The 17,543-nt window shown below is 46.0% G+C and overlaps 1 protein-coding gene across 1 annotated transcript; it reads right to left on the reverse strand.

Moving 5' to 3' along the window:
* Positions 1-423: 423 nt before the first annotated feature.
* LOC137355642 (LIM/homeobox protein LMX-1.2-like) lies at positions 424-12,259 on the reverse strand. Its single transcript, XM_068021017.1, has 6 exons — positions 12,166-12,259; positions 11,989-12,070; positions 11,233-11,465; positions 4,218-4,384; positions 2,091-2,168; positions 424-612 (listed from the first exon to the last, which is right to left on the reverse strand). The coding sequence occupies exons 1-6, from the start codon at positions 12,257-12,259 to the stop codon at positions 424-426; spliced, it is 843 nt and encodes a 280-aa protein (XP_067877118.1).
* Between the last annotated feature and the right edge of the window lie 5,284 nt (positions 12,260-17,543).

Below are 17,543 nucleotides of genomic sequence, written 5' to 3' on the forward strand. Positions count from 1 at the left end.
ACTCATAAGAACTATCCAATTAGCCCCACCCCCTTGCTCGTTCCCCATAGCTCTGCAAATCTTTCATTTTCAAGTATTTGTAAAATTCCCTTTTGCAAGTGACATTGGATTTGCTTCCACCTTCCTTTCAGGCAGCTCATTCCACATCATAACAACTCACTGTGTAAAAAAAAAATCATCTTCCTTCTGGCTCTCTTGCCAAGTATCTTAAATCCATGTCCACCCTACCGCCAGTGGAAACAATTTCTCCCGATCTACTTTATCAAAGCCCCTCATAATTTTGAACGCCTCCAGTAAATCTCCACTTAACCTTCTCTGTCTCAGGAGAACAATCTCAGTTTCTCTAGGTCTCTCCACATAACTGAATTCCCTCTGGTACCATTCTAGTGAATCTCCTCTGCACCCTCTCCAATTTATAACAATTTACCTCCTCTTCCCTTGGCCCTGGTATGTTTGCTGATGGCTCCAAACACGCCTTTTCTCACCTTCACTGTCTTCGTTATTCTGTCTTGCTCCTCGATTCGAGTTGCGTCGAGTGCCCATCCGCTGGCAGTTCAGTTGTTCTTGCTCCTGCTGCTGCTGTTGCTGTTGCCTTCGTGCAAGTTTCTTCATCTAGAGGTGGCAAAGCAAAGAAAACCAACTGTTTTCTCAACTGCAACTTTTCTGCTTACAACTAGAGAACACTGGGCTTCCCTTCAGGAGACACAGGTTACAATACTGGTCTCTGACAAATTTAGAACTCCGGATCCCTTTGAGCAGAAAGAAACAGAAAGGGAGTTTATTTTGACTTCTGAGAGGCCCCGGGCAAACTTAAATCTGGTGGGTGAGCTGCAAGGAGCCAAACAGGAGTCCTGGGATTGGGGCCTCCAGATTGGGCCTGAGCAGGCACCAGCATTGCAAGGTCGAGCGGGCTATGATTAGGGAGAGCGGGAGCTCCCGGGGCCCACAAGAATAATTCGACACTTGCCCTCTGCCGGGCCTCTTCGGTTCTATCACCTGTGGAACTGGTCGCACTGAAAGCAACGCAGTCTCCACCCAGATCCGGCCTAAACTGGCAATCAGCGTCCGATTTACACCACAGGATTTCCACATTAAAAGGGGCCTATTGCCCGAGACAGGCAAGTGCTTTGCACACCTGGCGCTAGGCCCCATTCAAAATGGAGCCAGTGATAACGAGGTAACGAGGCCACCGACCCCATTTTGAGTCGGTTATTGCCCCGTTAATGCCAGGCGGAATAAAGAAAAGCTTGCGTTTAAATAGTGCCTTTCACAATCTCGGGATGTCCAAAAGCGCTTCATAGCCAATGCAGCGTAGTCACCGTTGTAATGCAGGAAACACATCAGCCAATTTGTGCACAGCAAGATCCCACAAACAGCAATAAATGACCAGGTTTTTTTTTCCAGTTATGTTGCTTGAGGGATAAATATTGGCCAGGATACTGGGGAGAGCTTCCCTGCTTTAGTGCCATGGGATCTTTCTCAGCCACCTGAGGCGGCAGACAGGTTCGCAGTTAATATCTCATCTGAAAGGCAGCACCTCTAACTGTGCAGCACTGAGTGTCAGCTTGCGTTTATTTCCTCAAGTCTCTGCAGTGGGACTTGAACCCACAGCCTTCTGACACAGGGGCCCAGGGCATCGAGCCTACATTTTTGCACTCGGTATCGGAGGAAGATAGCGTTGGCATAGAGTGGTGGTGGACGAGACGTGCGGAGGATATTAAACAAATTTATTTAGAGATACAGCACTGAAACAGGCCCTTCGGCCCACCGAGTCTGTGCCGACCATCAACCACCCATTTATACTAATCCTACATTAATCCCATATTCCTATCACATCCCCACCTGTCCCAATCACCTACCTATACTAGGGTCAATTTCTAATGGCCAATTTACCTATCAACCTGCAAGTCTTTGGCATGTGGGAGGAAACCGGAGCTCCCGGAGAAAACCCACGCAGACACAGGGAGAACTTGCAAACTCCGCACAGGCAGTACCCAGAATTGAACCCGGGTCCCTGGAGCTGTGAGGCTGCGGTGCTAACCACTGCGCCACTGTGAGGTAAAAGGAAACAGAGAGATAAAGGTTCTTACCTTGGCTCTTTGGTTTTGAAACCAGACTTGAACAACCCGGACAGTGAGGCCGGTCTCTGCAGCTAGTGTCTCCCTCACCTAGGACAAAACAAATCCAGATGAATCGGGGGAGATGTGACCGAGCTCCACTCCACATCATCCTCCAATTTTCTTCCCTCTTGCCTTGAAGGTGCTGACACTTTGTTGGCTCTACAGACTCTGGCTGCTGTCCCGTACCTCACTCAAGTGGTCGTTCTTGACGTGTGAACGTCACGAGTGTGAACGAATACTCTCCATTTTCCTGGACGGCTGTAGCTGCAACAACACTCACGGAGCTCGAAACAATCCAGACAGAAGCACGGGGCTTGATTGGCACCCCATCTACCATTTTAACCGTCCACTCCCTCCACAACTCGCTGTGTTTCAAAAAAAAGGTTTCCTCGTGTCACCTGTGGTAAATTTACCCTCAAGTTACCAACCTTTCTGCCACTGGAAACAGTTTCTCTTTATTTATTTTATCAAAGCCACTCACCATTTAGAAAACCACTATCAAATTTCTCAACTGTCCCTGCTGTAAGGAGAGCGATCCCAGTTTCATCAGTCACTCCTCACCCACCGTAACATTCTAGTTAATCTCCTCCGCACTCCCTCCAATGCCCTGACATCCTTCCTAAAGTGCGGTGCCCAGAATTATACACCAGCTGAGGCTAACCAGTTTTTTTTTTGTATAAAGGTTTAGCATAACTTCTTTGCTTTTGTACTCTATTCCTGTATTAGTAAAATTAAGGATTTCATATGCTTTTTAACAACTTTCTCAACTTTCCCTGCCACGTTCAAAGATTTGTGTCTCTCTCTGTTCCTCCACCCCCTTTAAAACTGTATCATTCAGTTTATATTGCCTCTCTGCATTCTTTGTGCCAAAATATATCACTTCTTGCATCTCTGCATTAAATTTCATCTGTCACGTGTCTTCCCATTTCACCAGTCTGCCTTTGTCCTCCTGAGGTCTATCACTATCCTCCTCACTGCTTTATTTCATTTCCCCGATCTTCGTATCATCTGCAAACTTTGAAATTATGCCCTGTACACCCAAGTGCAGGTCATTTATATCAATCAAAAAGAGCAGGGATCCTCATACTGACTCCTGAGGAACACCACTGTATACTTCCCTCCAGTCTGAAAAAACAACTGTTCACCACTGCACTCTGCCCCTTAGCCAATGTTATATGCATGCGGCCTCTTTCACTTTAATCCCATGGCCTGAACAGCTGTGAACACAGCTCTGTGCCAGTGAGTGACTGAGTCAGGAGCTGGCACCTATCAGTGAAGGAGTTGATGTCAAGGTGTAGTACACATGTTGGCAAATTCAGCACCTTTGATCCCACTGTGCATTGTCCAAAAAAAGTTTCAGAAAAGCTTGCTGTTTGTTGAATGCAAGGGTCCTACATGAAATGGGCTTGGGGCAGTCCAAACCCAATTTCTAATATGTGTGGGCTCACAACATTAAACTCTCCCTGATCTCAGTCGTAAAGAGCCTAAGGGTGTCTGCTCCAGGTAAAGGAGGATGCTCTAAGATTGGGCCAGAACATATTGCTTAGGGTGGGTAGAAAGAGCTTTAGTCTGCCATTGTCTGGTGTGCTTGGCACTGGACAACAAGGGCTAAAGAATGGCACTTCCCCCATGCCATAGTGACCCAAGGCCCTGCTAATGACTCACCAACCAGCCCGCTCACGAATGGGACATGTCACCGGAGGCTGGGATTCATTCCACCTTGAGCAAATGGCCTATTGGGTAGCTTGATCCTGGCTGGACAAACAGCATGAGGCTTAAACGCTATGCTGTTTGATCTGGTCAAACTCCAGCATTAGTCGCAAGAACACACTTGGGGGAATCCCTAAGCATTCCATACGATGCAGCACCTAATACCTTGGAGTGTTGCTATGGGGAGAGAACGTGCCCCTTTATCTAGAAACACTACAGGTGTAAACGTCTCAGGAGCTTGGGTCAGTGACTCCGAACACCGGGGCAGCTGGGATCGTGTGCCAGTCAACTGATGCTTACTGCTCCCGGGCATGGACCCAGAAAAATCTCCCATTCTGTTAGGGCAGCACCTGAATGTGTCTCAGTGCCCTTCCATCCTATTCATACCTTTCTGCAAGGTTTGGATGACACCTCAAAGGAGGCCTTGAAGGCCCGTCTCTGCTGGGTGGTGAGTATCGTTCGTGGGCGTTTGGACCTTTTGTGGTCCTTGCCCTCATCACCGCCCTTGCCCTGGGTCTGTCCAAGTTGTTCACCTTCCTCATCTTCACTTTTCACTGTAAGAAAACAAACACACAGAGGGCACAATGAGACAGAGAAATGCCATTAATGCCAAGGGAATGAATGCCTATTTATATAGTTTTCTCAGGAGGTTCCAGAGCACTTTGAACAGCAATGTGCACCTTTAATGTAAGAAGACGTCCCAAGGCGCTTCACAGAGCTACAATAGATGAAAGCCGGTTTATGGTTATATTGGCTGAGGGAGGAATGTTGGCCAGGACACCAGGGAAAACTCCCCTGCTCTTCTTCCTTTATGCTTACCTGAGAGGGCGGATGGGGCCTCGGTTTAATGTCTCATCTGGAAGACAGCGCCTCCGACAATGCAGCACTCCCTCAGTACTGCAGTAGATTATGTGCTCAAATGGAGTGGTCCTTGAGCCCACAACTTTCATGAGTCAGAGATTTTGAGGCAAACTAACACTTAAAGTGAATCAGACTGGATGAGTCATCAATTCGATACGAATGGTTAAATAGGCATTAATACGAAAGCAAAATATTGAGGATGCTGGAAATCTGAAATAAAAACAGAAACTGAAACAGATTCCAACATTTTCTGTTTTTATTTAATCTACCAGTTAAATAGACATCGAAAGGCTTGAGCGATATTGGTAAATCATTTTACCAGGGTTATAAAGAGAGAAGTACTCGATGACGCAATTGATAATAGTAACTCGTAAAAGCTGCTCTACAGGCACTAGCAGCTCCCTGATATACAAAGAAAGAAAGAAACAAGTTGCATTTCTATAGTACCTATCACACCCTCAGAATGTTCCAAAGCACTTTACAACCAATGAAGTATTTTTGAAATGCAAATAATGTAGGAAACAAGGCAACCAATATATGCACAAGAAGCTCCCACAAACAGCAAAGTGTTAATGATCAGATCATTTGCTTTTAGTAATTAAGGTAGAGGGATAAATAATGGTCAGGACACCTGGGAGAACTTGCCCGCTCTTCAGATAGTACCACGGGATCTTTTACATCCACCTGAGATGGCAGACGGGGTCTCAGTTTAACGTCACATCTGAATGACAGCACCTCTGACAGTGCAGCACTGAACTCTCCCATCCAAGTGGCCATTATCATTGTGTGAGTCTAGCAATGAGTAGCAACAGGCAATTTGACTGTGGGAGGTATCACAGCTAAACCCAACCCTGCCCTTAGTCAATATCCACAAATCTACCAGTGATGGAAATTACAGCACAGAAGCAGACTTTTGATTTTATTTTTTATTTAGAGATACAGCACTGAAACAGGCCCTTCGGCCCACTGTGTCTGTGCTGACCATCAACCACCCATTTATACTAACCCTACAGTAATCCCATATTCTCTACCACCTACCTACACTAGGGGCAATTTATAATGGCCAATTTACCTATCACCTGCAAGTCTTTGGCTGTGGGAGGAAACCAGAGCACCCGGCGAAAACCCACGCGGTCACAGGGAGAACTTGCAAACTCCGCATAGGCAGTACCCAGAATTGAACCCAGGTCCCTGGAGCTGTGAGGCTGCGGTGCTAACCACTGCGCCACTGTGCAGCCTTTGTGCCAGTGCCAACTTTTTAACTGGAGTTATCAACTGCAATCAGATTGCCCTGCCCTTTCCCCATTCCGTTAATATTTTATTGAATTCCTTCTTGAATGTTGCTGAAAAAAGAGACATGCTGTTTAAGCTTTTTCGTCTTGCACTCATCAGGACAGTTGCAAGAATGCCAAATTTCAAAGAGAGCAACAATTTATACGGCATGAGAAAAGGGTACTGTTTGGTAGGCAAGTCAACTCTGATTGGTTGAGGCATTGCCATGGAGAATGCACCAGGGAACTACTGTCCTCACGCTTTTGTTTAATTCGAAAAAGGCACAACTCCTGGACATGTTCCTTTTGCCTCCGGAGGACAGGTCCCTTCACATGAATATATGTAGCTTCTAGCAAGTACAACTGAGCCACATTGCGAGCCCGACGGATAAACCTTCTTGAATGTTGTGATTGAACTGCCTTCAGGAGCTACTGGATGGTGGTAATGCATTGCACACCCAATAACACTCTGTGTGTGAAGACACGTCTTCTAACCTTCTGAGTCCATGGCCTCGATAATAACAGGGAGGTGGGAAGGGTTTTTTTGGGTGTGGAGGCAGATGTTTAGGGGCTGGGATACCTGGAATTACTGGATGCCCGGAGGCCAGGTCGTATTTAACGGCAGGATCTCTGTTTTCCAGCATCAGCCAGCCAGGTTGAAGGGTGTCGGACTGTCAGGTGGGTAGGTCTGCAGCTTCAGGCTGCAGCTGGAGATCTTGCATTAGTGAGGGTAAATTGTAAGGTGGTCAGACAGATTGTGATGGAGTTTACAGCTGGCTTGTTGGGCCAGAGGGAAGGGCTCTTGCACCTCCTGGCCCACAAGCAGTGCTCCAAAGGCATTTACCCTGATTGATTTGGCCCTTCACGTCTCCATGCAGCTGCCGAGTTTCTTGATGTTGGAGAAATAAAAAATAAAAGTGACGTTAAGACGAAATATTTTAAATATTTTAAGAAGCGACCCACCTCCTGAGGGTGGATTGGTTGCCCTTTCCGCACTGACCCGTGTCCGATAAACTGGAAATGGCCGGTTTCGAGGCAGGCTTCCCAGTTTTTTATTTTTAACCTCTCAGTTTCCCGCTTTACTGTGAGTTTTACCATTTTTATATATATATTGTAAAATTTACCCAAGACTCTTGTTACTTTAACCAATGCTTTTTGAAAAGTCCAATTCTAAAACATTTACTCTGTTCCCTTTGTCTGTATGATTGGTAATTTCCGTGAAGAATTCACTTTATTGGATAGTGATTGGAGTGGAATCCTTGGCTGATGTTTGTCTTTCATTTCTGACTTCAGCACAAATTCTAGGCTGACATTCTAGTGCGGTGCTGAGAGAGTGCTACATTGTCAGAGGTGCCATCTTTCAGGTGAGATGGTAAACCCTCTTAGGTGGGTGTAAAATATCCCTCGGCACTATTATGAAGAAGAACAAGGGAGTTCGGCCTGGTTTCTGGTCAATGTTTCTTCTTCAACCTACATCGCTAATGTCATTTATCACATTGTTCTTTGTGGGATCTTGCTGTGTTCAAAATGGCTGCTGCATTTCCTACATTACAACAGTGACCACACTTCAAAAGTACTTCATCAGCTGTAAGGTACTTTAGGATGTCCTAACGTTGTGAACGGTGCTATATAAATGCAAATCTTTCTTTCTCCCATCATGTTGGGTTTTGTGTGGCTGGCAATGGTTGACAGCTATTTTAAGAGGTAAGGAAAGACTCAGTAGCAGGCGACTTCACTGGGGTCTGACGGGTGCCTGTACCTTTAAAACAGAACTGTCTTTACAACAACAACAACTTGTACTGACACAGTGCCTTGAAAGTACTAAAACATCCAATGATTATTATGAAGCAAAATTTGACACCAAGCCACATAAGGCACACGGCCAAAATCTTGATCAAAGACGTAGGTTTTAAGGAGCATCTTAAAGTAGGAAAGTTGGGTCAAGAGGCGGAGAGGTTTCCGGAGGGAATTCCAGAGCTTAGGGCTTCAGCAGCTGAAGGCACGGCCGCCAATGATGGAGCGATTAAAATCGGGGATGCTCAAGAGGTCGGAATTAGAAGAGCACAGATATCTCGGAGGGTTGTGAGGCTGGAATACCCAAATAGGGGAGGATCGAGAACATGGAGAGATTTGAAAACAAGGATGAGAATTTTAAAATTGAGGTGTTGCTTAACCGGGAGCTAATGTAGGTCAGCGAGCACAGGGGTGATGGGTGAACAGGACTTGGTGCGAGTGAGGACACGGGCAGCAGTTTTCAATGACCTCATGTTTATGGAGGGTAGAATGTGGGAGGCCGGCCAGGAGCCTTATTGCTTCTTTCTGTCTCTGTTTGAAGATTTTAATTGCGTTCAATCAAACAAAACACAATATTTGAAACTCTCTAAAGCTTCCATTTCTCACGATTATTCTGTGCATTGCTGAGGTCACTGTGTTTCAGGGGAGTGAACCCTTACTTTTTTTTGAATAACTCTCCAGTGATAAATAACTTGGACTGCTCCCTTTGCCCGGTCACTGTGGGAAGGTTTCACTCCCTCGCTTTATGTGATAGATCCATTTGTCCCTGAATATCTGACAGGTCGATGATGGCTATTCATCACCTCTCTGACCTGTGAATTATTCGAATGTCTTTTCAAGCCTTGCTGCTGCTCCTGGCTCTTTAACCTTGTTCAGATTATCTAAAAGGCAAAAGTCTGTCCGGGTCTTGTAAACGATTCCAATTTGCAGAGGGATGACCCAGAACCTCTCTCACAATAGAAAAGAACCTGGCTATATGTCTCCTTCCTCATCAGTAGCCTCCAATCCCACTCTCCATCCCAACTTGCTTCCTTCTCTCTGCTCTCGCAACACTACTCTAATAAACTTTTACCTGTTGTTCCTTTTAAGCTTTAAATGTCTCAGTCATGGCTCAGTGTCAGAAGCTTGTGGGTTCAAGCCCCACGCCAGAGACCTGAGCACAAAATCCAGGCTGACACTCCCACCGCAGTACAGAGGAAGGGCTACCTTGTCGGAGGTGCGGTTTTTCAGTGGAGGCGTTAAACTAAGGCCCTGTCTGCTCTCTCAAGTTTGAAGAAGAGCAGCAGAGGTGTCCTGGCCAATATTTATCCTGCAACCAACATCATTAAAACGGTTGATCTGGGGGCATTACCACGTTGCAGCTTGTGAGATCTTGCTGTGTCCAAATTGGCTGCCCTGTTTCCGACATTACAACAGTGACTGTACTTCATTGGCTGTAAATCTGAGGTTGTGAAAGGTAGTATGTAAATGTAAGTCTCCCTTTCTTTCTAATTACTTCATCTCACGCACGCTTCCTCTGCCCTGCATCTTGACTTTGAAATCTCACTGATCCTCCATTCCTCGGGGAGAACCTCACTCACTGCATTCAGAGACTAAGATAAGAATGGAGAAAGAAAATCCACCTAATGCAGTCAGATACTGAGTGGAGTAGAGGAGAGGACACAGGGTGAGCAGGTAAACCGAGAAAGGTGGCAGCATCAGTCGATGAGGTCATTAAAAGGCAAACAGAATTCTTGTTTTCTAGAGGCAAGACCTTCGTTAATAACTTGCATTTCTATAGCATCTTTCACAACCTCGGGGTGTACCTAAAGCACTTTACAGGTACTTTTGATGTGTAGTCACTGTTGTAATGTCAGAAACACAGCAGCCAATTTGTATACAGCAAGCTGCCACAAAAAACAATGTGATACTGACCAGATAATCTGTTTTAATGATGTTGGTTAAGGGACAAATATAGGCAAGGAAATGGGGGAGAGCTCCCCTGCTCTTCTTCAATAATGCTGTGGAATCTTTGACAGTCACCTGAGCAGGGAGGCCAGGCCTTGGTTTCATGTCTCATCTGAAAGACAGCACCTCTGACAGTGCAGCACTCCGTCAGTACTGGCGGTGGGAGTGTCAATCTGAATAGTAAGCTTCTGGAGTGGAGCTTGATCCCACAACCTCCTGATGCAGGGGTGGAGAGTGCTACCCACTGAGCCACAACTGACCAGGTATTCTTCTTCAGTGGTGTTGGCTGAGGGATAAATATCGGCTAGATGAACTTCCAACGCTTCATCCAGATAAGGTAGAATTATTATATGTTATCGTTATTCAATAGAATTATTCTTGTTATTCTGAAATCTTATACCTCTAAAATGCCAACTCTGGTTATCACATAAAGTGTCATACAGCCATTGGGTGAAAGTAGTGATGGACTCAGAGCATCATATATCTATTTAGTGAGTTGGCTATTTGATTATTTAACTTATCATGAACGAATTAAAAACAGTGAGAATGAATCATCTTCAGAAAGCAGAGCAATTAAAACCTTTTCATAACTATATAAACACAAAAATTACAGCATTATGCAAAAGTTACAAAATATACAAAAGAGAGACTGAAAAGGCTAGGGTTGTTTTCCTTAGAGCAGAGAAGGTTGAGCGGGGACATGATTGAGGTATACAAAATTATGAGGGGCATAGATAGGTTAGATAGGAAGAAACTTTTTCCCTTAGCGGAGGTGTCAATAACGAGGGGACATAGATTTAAGGTAAAGGGAAGGAGGTTTAGAGGGGATTTGAAGAAAACAAATTTCATCCAGAGGGTGGTTGGAATCTGGAACACACTGCCTGAAGGGGTGGTGGAGGCAGGAACCCTCACAACATTTAAGAAGTATTTAGATGAGCACTTGAAACGTCATGAGGGGGGATCTTATAGAAACATATAAAATCATGAAGGGAATAGATAAGATACAAGTAGAGAGGATGTTTCCACTGGCAGGTGAAGCTAGGACAAGAGGGCATAGCCTCAAGATTAGAGGGAGCAGATTTAGGACTGAATTAAGAAGGAACTTCTTCACCCAGAGGGTTGTTAATCTATGGAATTCCTTGCCCAGTGAAGTAGTTGACGCTTCTTCAGTAAACGTCTTTAAAGCTAAGGTAGATATCTTTTTGAACAATAAAGGAATTAAGGGATACGGTGGGAGCGCGGGTAAGTGGATCTGAGTCCACGAAAAGATCAGCCATGATCTTATTGAATGGCGGAGCAGGCTCGAGGGGCCGGACGGCCTACTCCTGCTCCTAGTTCTTAGGATCTTCTTATGATCACAGCATACAAAGCTACGGGCCAAGTGCTGGAAAATGGGATTAGAATAGTTAGGTGCTTGATGGCTGGCACAGACACGATGGACGAAGGGCCTGTTTCTGTGCTGTATAACTCTATGACTCTAGTAAGATTAATCTGTGCATTGATCAGAACTGTGGCCTTGCTCTGGATACCTGACTCAGTCGGGGTATGGCTGATCCCACTCAACATTTCTCTCTCTTTCTCATAGTCATTGCGGCAGAGGAGCTGGCCCTCCTTCAGCACAAACTCGTCGCCCTGTTGCAGGTGACGCTCGCACTCGCAGCAGCTGAAGCACTCGACGTGGTACACGCTCCCCAGCACGCGCATGATGAACTGGGACGGGCCGATCGCCTTGGTGCAGCCGCTGCACTTGGTGACAAAGAGTCTGGAAAACAAAATCAGGTAACGTGGGTCAGAGACAGCAGCCTGAACGCGAGGGAGAGAGCGATAGAGACAGAGACAGACAAAGGAACCGTCGCTGGAAGGACCACAGTCAAGCTGTTGGAGGGTAGCAATCATTAACCCTTGACGCTGCATTAAAACAACACACATAGCAATGTAGTTTAGACACTCTAAACATTGATCCATCCCCTCCACCAGTTGGAAACTCTACCCTGGTTCATTAAAGGTGCATGTTATTGAGTTGCATAGAATTAGAATGTACAGCGCAGAAACAGGCCATTCAACTCAACCGTGCCAGTGTTTACGCTCCACACGAGCCTCCTCCCACCTTGTTTTATCAGTTAGCATAACCTAGCTATAATGCCTAAAGTGAAGCCTTAAACCTTGATGGGATGCATTGCAACTGAAGCAAGTCAATGCTTGATCAATCTCGACATGTTACTTAAGTGGCACACTCTTCCTCTTCACTGTTGAAATCAAATTTTCTTATTCTATCTCTAACTCACACTTGTCCAGGAGCATCAAACCGATGGAAGTCACCATAACCCTCAAAATCTTTTCTTCCTATGATCAAGAAGCTTTGAAATTCTAAGGAAGATACGTGATATGTGAAACTTAGAGTCATACAGCATAGAAACAGGTCCTTCGGCCCATCGTGTCTGTGCCAGCCATCAAGCACCCACCTATTCTAATCCCATTTTTCAGCACTTGGCCCGTAGCCTTGTATGCTTCTCGTAACTCTGGCTCCCAACCTTGTTTTCCATTGCTCTCCATCATCTTATTGGTGCTACTTTCTGCACGCGATCCTCCTTAGTTCTAAATATCCCACTGACACGTGTTCCCTACCTCCTACATCCTCAATTTGTTGAAATCAAGGCTCATTACAATGTCTCCTACTCTAACACGAACTCATTCTCACCTCCTCTGTTCCTCTCCCCTCCATTCGCAAGGCTTTTCGAATTCAGGCTTCTTGTCAACTAATTATTGCTTCTTAATTGACCTCCTCTCTGCTATTCTTTCCAAGTTCTTGGTGGCCTGTTCATAAGTTTCTAAACAGATCCCTATTCATGTGTGTGCACTCGTCTTTGGCCATGTCACACTTCCACTCATTTATGGATGGTTGACATCCTAAAAAGACACTACAGACAGGATTCAATCTGCCCAAACTGGGTCATTTCAGCACAAATGGGTCAGAACCGACAGACATTGTTGGTGTGATATGATAATGTAATAGTTTAGGTATGGGACTAGAAACTGAACAGTCATCAGCTCACATCCCACTATTGCAAGCTTTAAAACTGACTTCAATAAATCTGGTACCAGGAAAAATAAAGACCCTGAAAGCTGCTAAATTGTTATAGAAAGAACAACCTAGGGATGGGAGCTTGCTACTTCTCGACCCAGTCTGACCTACATGTGATTCCATACCCATACTTACTAGTTGACTCTTAATACCCTCTGAAGTTGTCCTTATTCATTCTCGGGACGTGGTCATCACTGGCACGTCTGGTATTTATTGCTCAACGCATAGACCACCAATGGGCAGTTAAGAGTTAACCACAATGGTGTGGGACTGGAGTCACATATAGACCCAGCTCCGTTAAGGACAGCAGGTTTCCTTCCATAAAGGGATGTTAGTGAATCAGTTGTATTTTTCTGACAATCTTTCAGCTTCATGGTCACTTTTACTGATACCAGCTTTTTATTTCCAGATTTTATTTTTTAGGAAAGTGAATTCATATTCTGAAACTGCCATTTTTTTTATTTGTCCGTGGGATGTGAGCATCACTGGCTAGGCCAGCATTTGTTGCCCATCCCTAATTGCCCTTGAGAAGGTGGTAGTGAGCTGCCTTCTTGAACCACTGCAGTCCGTGTGGTGTAGATACACCATCAGTGCTATTAGGAAGAGATGTTCCAGGATTTTGACCTAGTGCAGTGACAGTGAAGGAACGGTGATATAGTTCCAAGTCAGGATGGTGTGTGGCTTGGAGGGGAACTTGCAGGTGGTGGTGTTCCCATGCATCTGATGCCCTTGTCCTTCGAGGTGGTAGAGGTCACGGGTTTGGCTTTCAAAGGAGCCTTGTTGTGTTGCTGCAGTGCATCTTGTAGACGGTACACACGGAACGTTCCGAAGAAGGGTCACTGACCCGAAACGTTAACTCTGCTTCTCTTTCCACAGATGCTGCCAGACCTGCTGAGAGGTTCCAGCATTTCTTGTTTTTATTTCAGATTTCCAGCATCCGCAGTATTTTGCTTTTATTAACCCTTTGAGACCTTGATTGTATTTTGCTATATTCGACATGGAAATAGATTGTTCTTTGAATGGTGGGAGCGGAAACAGGAATTATGTGCAGTTATGGAGGAGGTGGGGAGACTTTCCTCTCCCCTCCAAGTCTTGGAATCAGCCCCAGTGCTTCACCTAGAGACGAGAACTGCACACAGTACTCCAACAGCCATCTTACCAAGGCTCCATTTAATTTTAAATTAAAATTAAATTTTGTCTTTGTGTTCCATACCTTTAGAAATGAACCCCAGTACTATGTTTGGACTCTTCATAGCCTTATCAACTTGTGTTGCTATTTAGTGATTTATGTATCTGTATTCCCAGATCCCTCTGTTTCTCTAACTCCATTTACTTTCTGACCTTCCAAGGAATAAGTGGCCTCCTAATTCCTCCTGCCAAAACCAACCACCTCACTATACTGAATTTTATTTGCCCTTTATCCATCCGCTCTGTGCATCTCTTTATGCCTTCCTGTACTGTGAAGCTCTCCACATTGTTGGTTCTACCTGTTTAAATGGACGGAGCAATCCGCAAGGTGCCGATCTAAACTTCCCAACTCGCTACCTTGTCCCGGGAACACCCTCATCAGTAAATCAGCTGGCAGACCATTTCGCCAATGGGCAAGGGAATGGCAGAGCACAGTCTGGCTTGAATCACCGAGCCGAGAATCAGACCTGGCAGATCTTCCTTATTTTGTTTGCCTTACAACCTATTGAGCCGTTTTGGGAGGCGGGGGCGGGGCGGGGGTGGCGGTGTGGAGGGGAAGCTACTGAGATTAACCTGAAAGTCAAGTAGGGCTGGTGATGGCCTGGGCTGACTGTTGGTTCCAGTACTTCCTGTTGTACTGATGTGCTTTTTTACCAGATTAAGATTACCTTCTGGCAATGGTGGATCACAAAGTGTACAAAGGCATGGACATGGCTTGTTTCCTGAAATGGGAGGAATTGTGGATCTCATAAACAGCAATGTGAGAATGACCAGATAATGTTTTTTTTCAGCACTCATGGCTCGAGGATAAATATTGGCCAGGATTTTTTTTTTTAATTCATTCATGGGCTGTGGGCATTGCTGGCTAGGCCAGCATTTATTGCCCATCCCTAATTGCCCTTGAGAAGGTGGTGGTGAGCTGCCTTCTTGAACCGCTGCAGTCCACGTGAGATAGGTACACCCACAGTGCTGTTAGGAAGGGAGTTCCAGGATTTTGACCCAGCGACAGTGAAGGAACGGCGATATAGTTCCAAGTCAGGATGGTGTGTGGCTTGGAAGGGAACTTGCAGGTGGTGATGTTCCCATGCATTTGCTGCCCTCGTCATTCTAGTTGGTAGAGGTCGCAGGTTTGGAAGGTGCTGCCTAAAGAGCCTTGGTGCGTTGCTGCAGTGCATCTTGTAGATGGTACACACTGCTGCCACTGTGCGTCAGTGGTGGAGGGAGTGAATGTTTGTAGATGGGGTGCCAATCAAGCGGGCTGCTTTGTGCTGGATGGTGTCAAGCTTCTTGAGTATTGTTGGAGCTGCACCCATCCAGGCAAGTGGAGAGTATTCCAACACACTCCAGACTTGTGCCTTGTAGATGGTGGACAGGCTTTGGGGAGTCAGGAGGTGAGTGACTCGCTGCAGGATTCCTAGCCTCTGACCTGCTCTTGTAGCCACAGTATTTATATGGCTACTCCAGTTCAGTTTCTGGTCAATGGTAGCCCCTAGGATGTTGATAGTGGGGGATTCAGCGATGGTTATGCCATTGAATGTCAAAGGGAGATGGTTAGATTGTCTCTTGTTGGAGCTGGTTATTGCCTGGCACTTGTGTGGCGCGAATGTTACTTGCCACATATCAGCCCAAGCCTGGATATTGTCCAGGTCTTGCTGCATTTCTACACAGACTGCTTCAGTATCTGAGGAGTTGTGAACAGTGCTGAACATTGTGCAATCATCAGCGAACATCCCCACTTCTGACCTTATGATTGAAGGAAGGTCATTGATGAAGCAGCTGAAGATGGTTGGGCCTAGGACACTACCCTGAGGAACTCCTGCAGCGATGTCCTGGATGTCCAACAACCACAACCATCTTCCTTTGCGTTAGGTATGACTCAAACCAGCGGAGAGTTTTCCCCCTGATTCCCATTGACTCCAGTTTTGCTAGGACTCTTTGATGTCATACTCAGTCAAATGCTGCCTTGATGTCAAGGGCAGTCACTCTCACCTCACCTCTTGAGTTCAGCTGTTTTGTCCATGTTTCAACCAAAGCTGTGGTGACGTCAGGAGCTGAGTGGACCTGGCAGAACCCAAACTGAGCGTCACTGAGCAGGTTATTGCTCAGCAAGTGCCACTTGATAGCATTGTTGATGACACCTTCCATCACTTTACTGATGATTGAGAGTAGGCTGATGGGGCGGTAATTGGCCGAGTTGGACTTGTCCTGCTTTTTGTGTACAGGACATACCTGGGCAATTTTCCACATTGCAGGGTAGATGCCAGTGTTGTGGCTGTACTTGGACAGCTTGGCTAGGGGCACGGCAGGTTCTGGAGCACAGGTCTTCAGTACTATTGCCGGAATATTGTCAGGGCCCATAGTATCCAGTGCCTTCAGTTGTATCTTAATATCATGCGGAGTGAATCGAATTGGCTGAAGTATGGCATCTGTAATGCTGGGGACTTCAGGAGGAGGCCGAGATGGATCATCAACTCGGCACTTCTTGCTGAAGATTGTTGCAAATTCTTCAGCCTTATCTCTTGCACTAATGTGATGGGCTCCCCCAACATTGAGGATGGAGATATTTGTGGAGCCATCTCCTCCAGTTAGTTGTTTAATTGTCCACCACCATTCATGACTGGATGTGGCAGGACTGCAGAGCTTAGATCTGATCCGTTGGTTATGGGATTGCTCAGCTCTGTCTATCGCATGCTGCTTACACAAAGAACAAAGAACAGTACAGCACAGGAACAGGCCATTCGGCCCTCCAAGCCTGCGCCGATCTTGATGCCTGCCTAAACTAAAACCTTCTGCACTTCCGGGGCCCATATCCCTCTATTCCCTTCCTACTCATGTATTTGTCAAGATCTCTCTTAAACGTCGCTATCGTATCTGCTTCCACCACCTCCCCTGGCAGCAAGTTCCAGGCACTCACCACCCTCTGTGTAAAAAACTTGCCTCGCACATGCCCTCTAAACTTTGCCCCTCGCACCTTAAACCTATGTCCCCTAGTAACTGACTCTTCCACCCTGGGAAAAAGCTTCTGACTATCCACTCTGTCCATGCCGCTCATAACTTTGTAAACCTCTATCATGTCGTCCTTCCACCTCCTTCGTTCCAGTGAAAACAATCCGAGTTTTTCCAACCTCTCCTCAGAGCTAATGCCCTCCAGACCAGGCAACATCCTGGTAAACCTCCTCTGTACCCTCTCCAAAGCCTCCACGTCCTTCTGGTAGTGTGGTGACCAGAATTGCACGCAATATTCTAAGTGTGGCCTAACTAAGGTTCTGTACAGGTGCAACATGACTTGCCAATTTTTATACTCTATGCCCCGACCGATGAAGGCAAGCATGCCGTATGCCTTCTTGATTACCTTATCCACCTGCGTTGCCACTTTCAGTGACCTGTGGACCTGTACGCCCAGATCTCCCTGCCTGTCAATACTCCTGAGGGTTCTGCCATTTACTGTATACCTCCCACCTGCATTAGACCTTCCAAAATGCATTACCTCACATTTGTCCGGATTAAACTCCATCAGCCATTTCTCCGCCCAAGTCTCCAACCGATCTATATCCTGCTGTATCCTCTGAC

Source organism: Heterodontus francisci, chromosome 43, assembly GCF_036365525.1.
Source record: "Heterodontus francisci isolate sHetFra1 chromosome 43, sHetFra1.hap1, whole genome shotgun sequence".
NCBI lineage: Eukaryota > Metazoa > Chordata > Chondrichthyes > Heterodontiformes > Heterodontidae > Heterodontus > Heterodontus francisci.

Coding starts and splice junctions, on each gene's coding strand:
- LOC137355642 (XM_068021017.1), bottom strand. CDS start 12,259: ATGATGGAGAGCAATGGAAAACAAGGTTGGGAGCCAGAGTTACGAGAA. Junction 4,385..11,232: donor CCATACCCCGACTGAGTCAG/GTATCCAGAGCA, acceptor GTTTTCTTACAG/TGAAAAGTGAAGATGAGGAA. Junction 613..2,090: donor TTCAAAACCAAAGAGCCAAG/GTAAGAACCTTT, acceptor TGCCACCTCTAG/ATGAAGAAACTTGCACGAAG.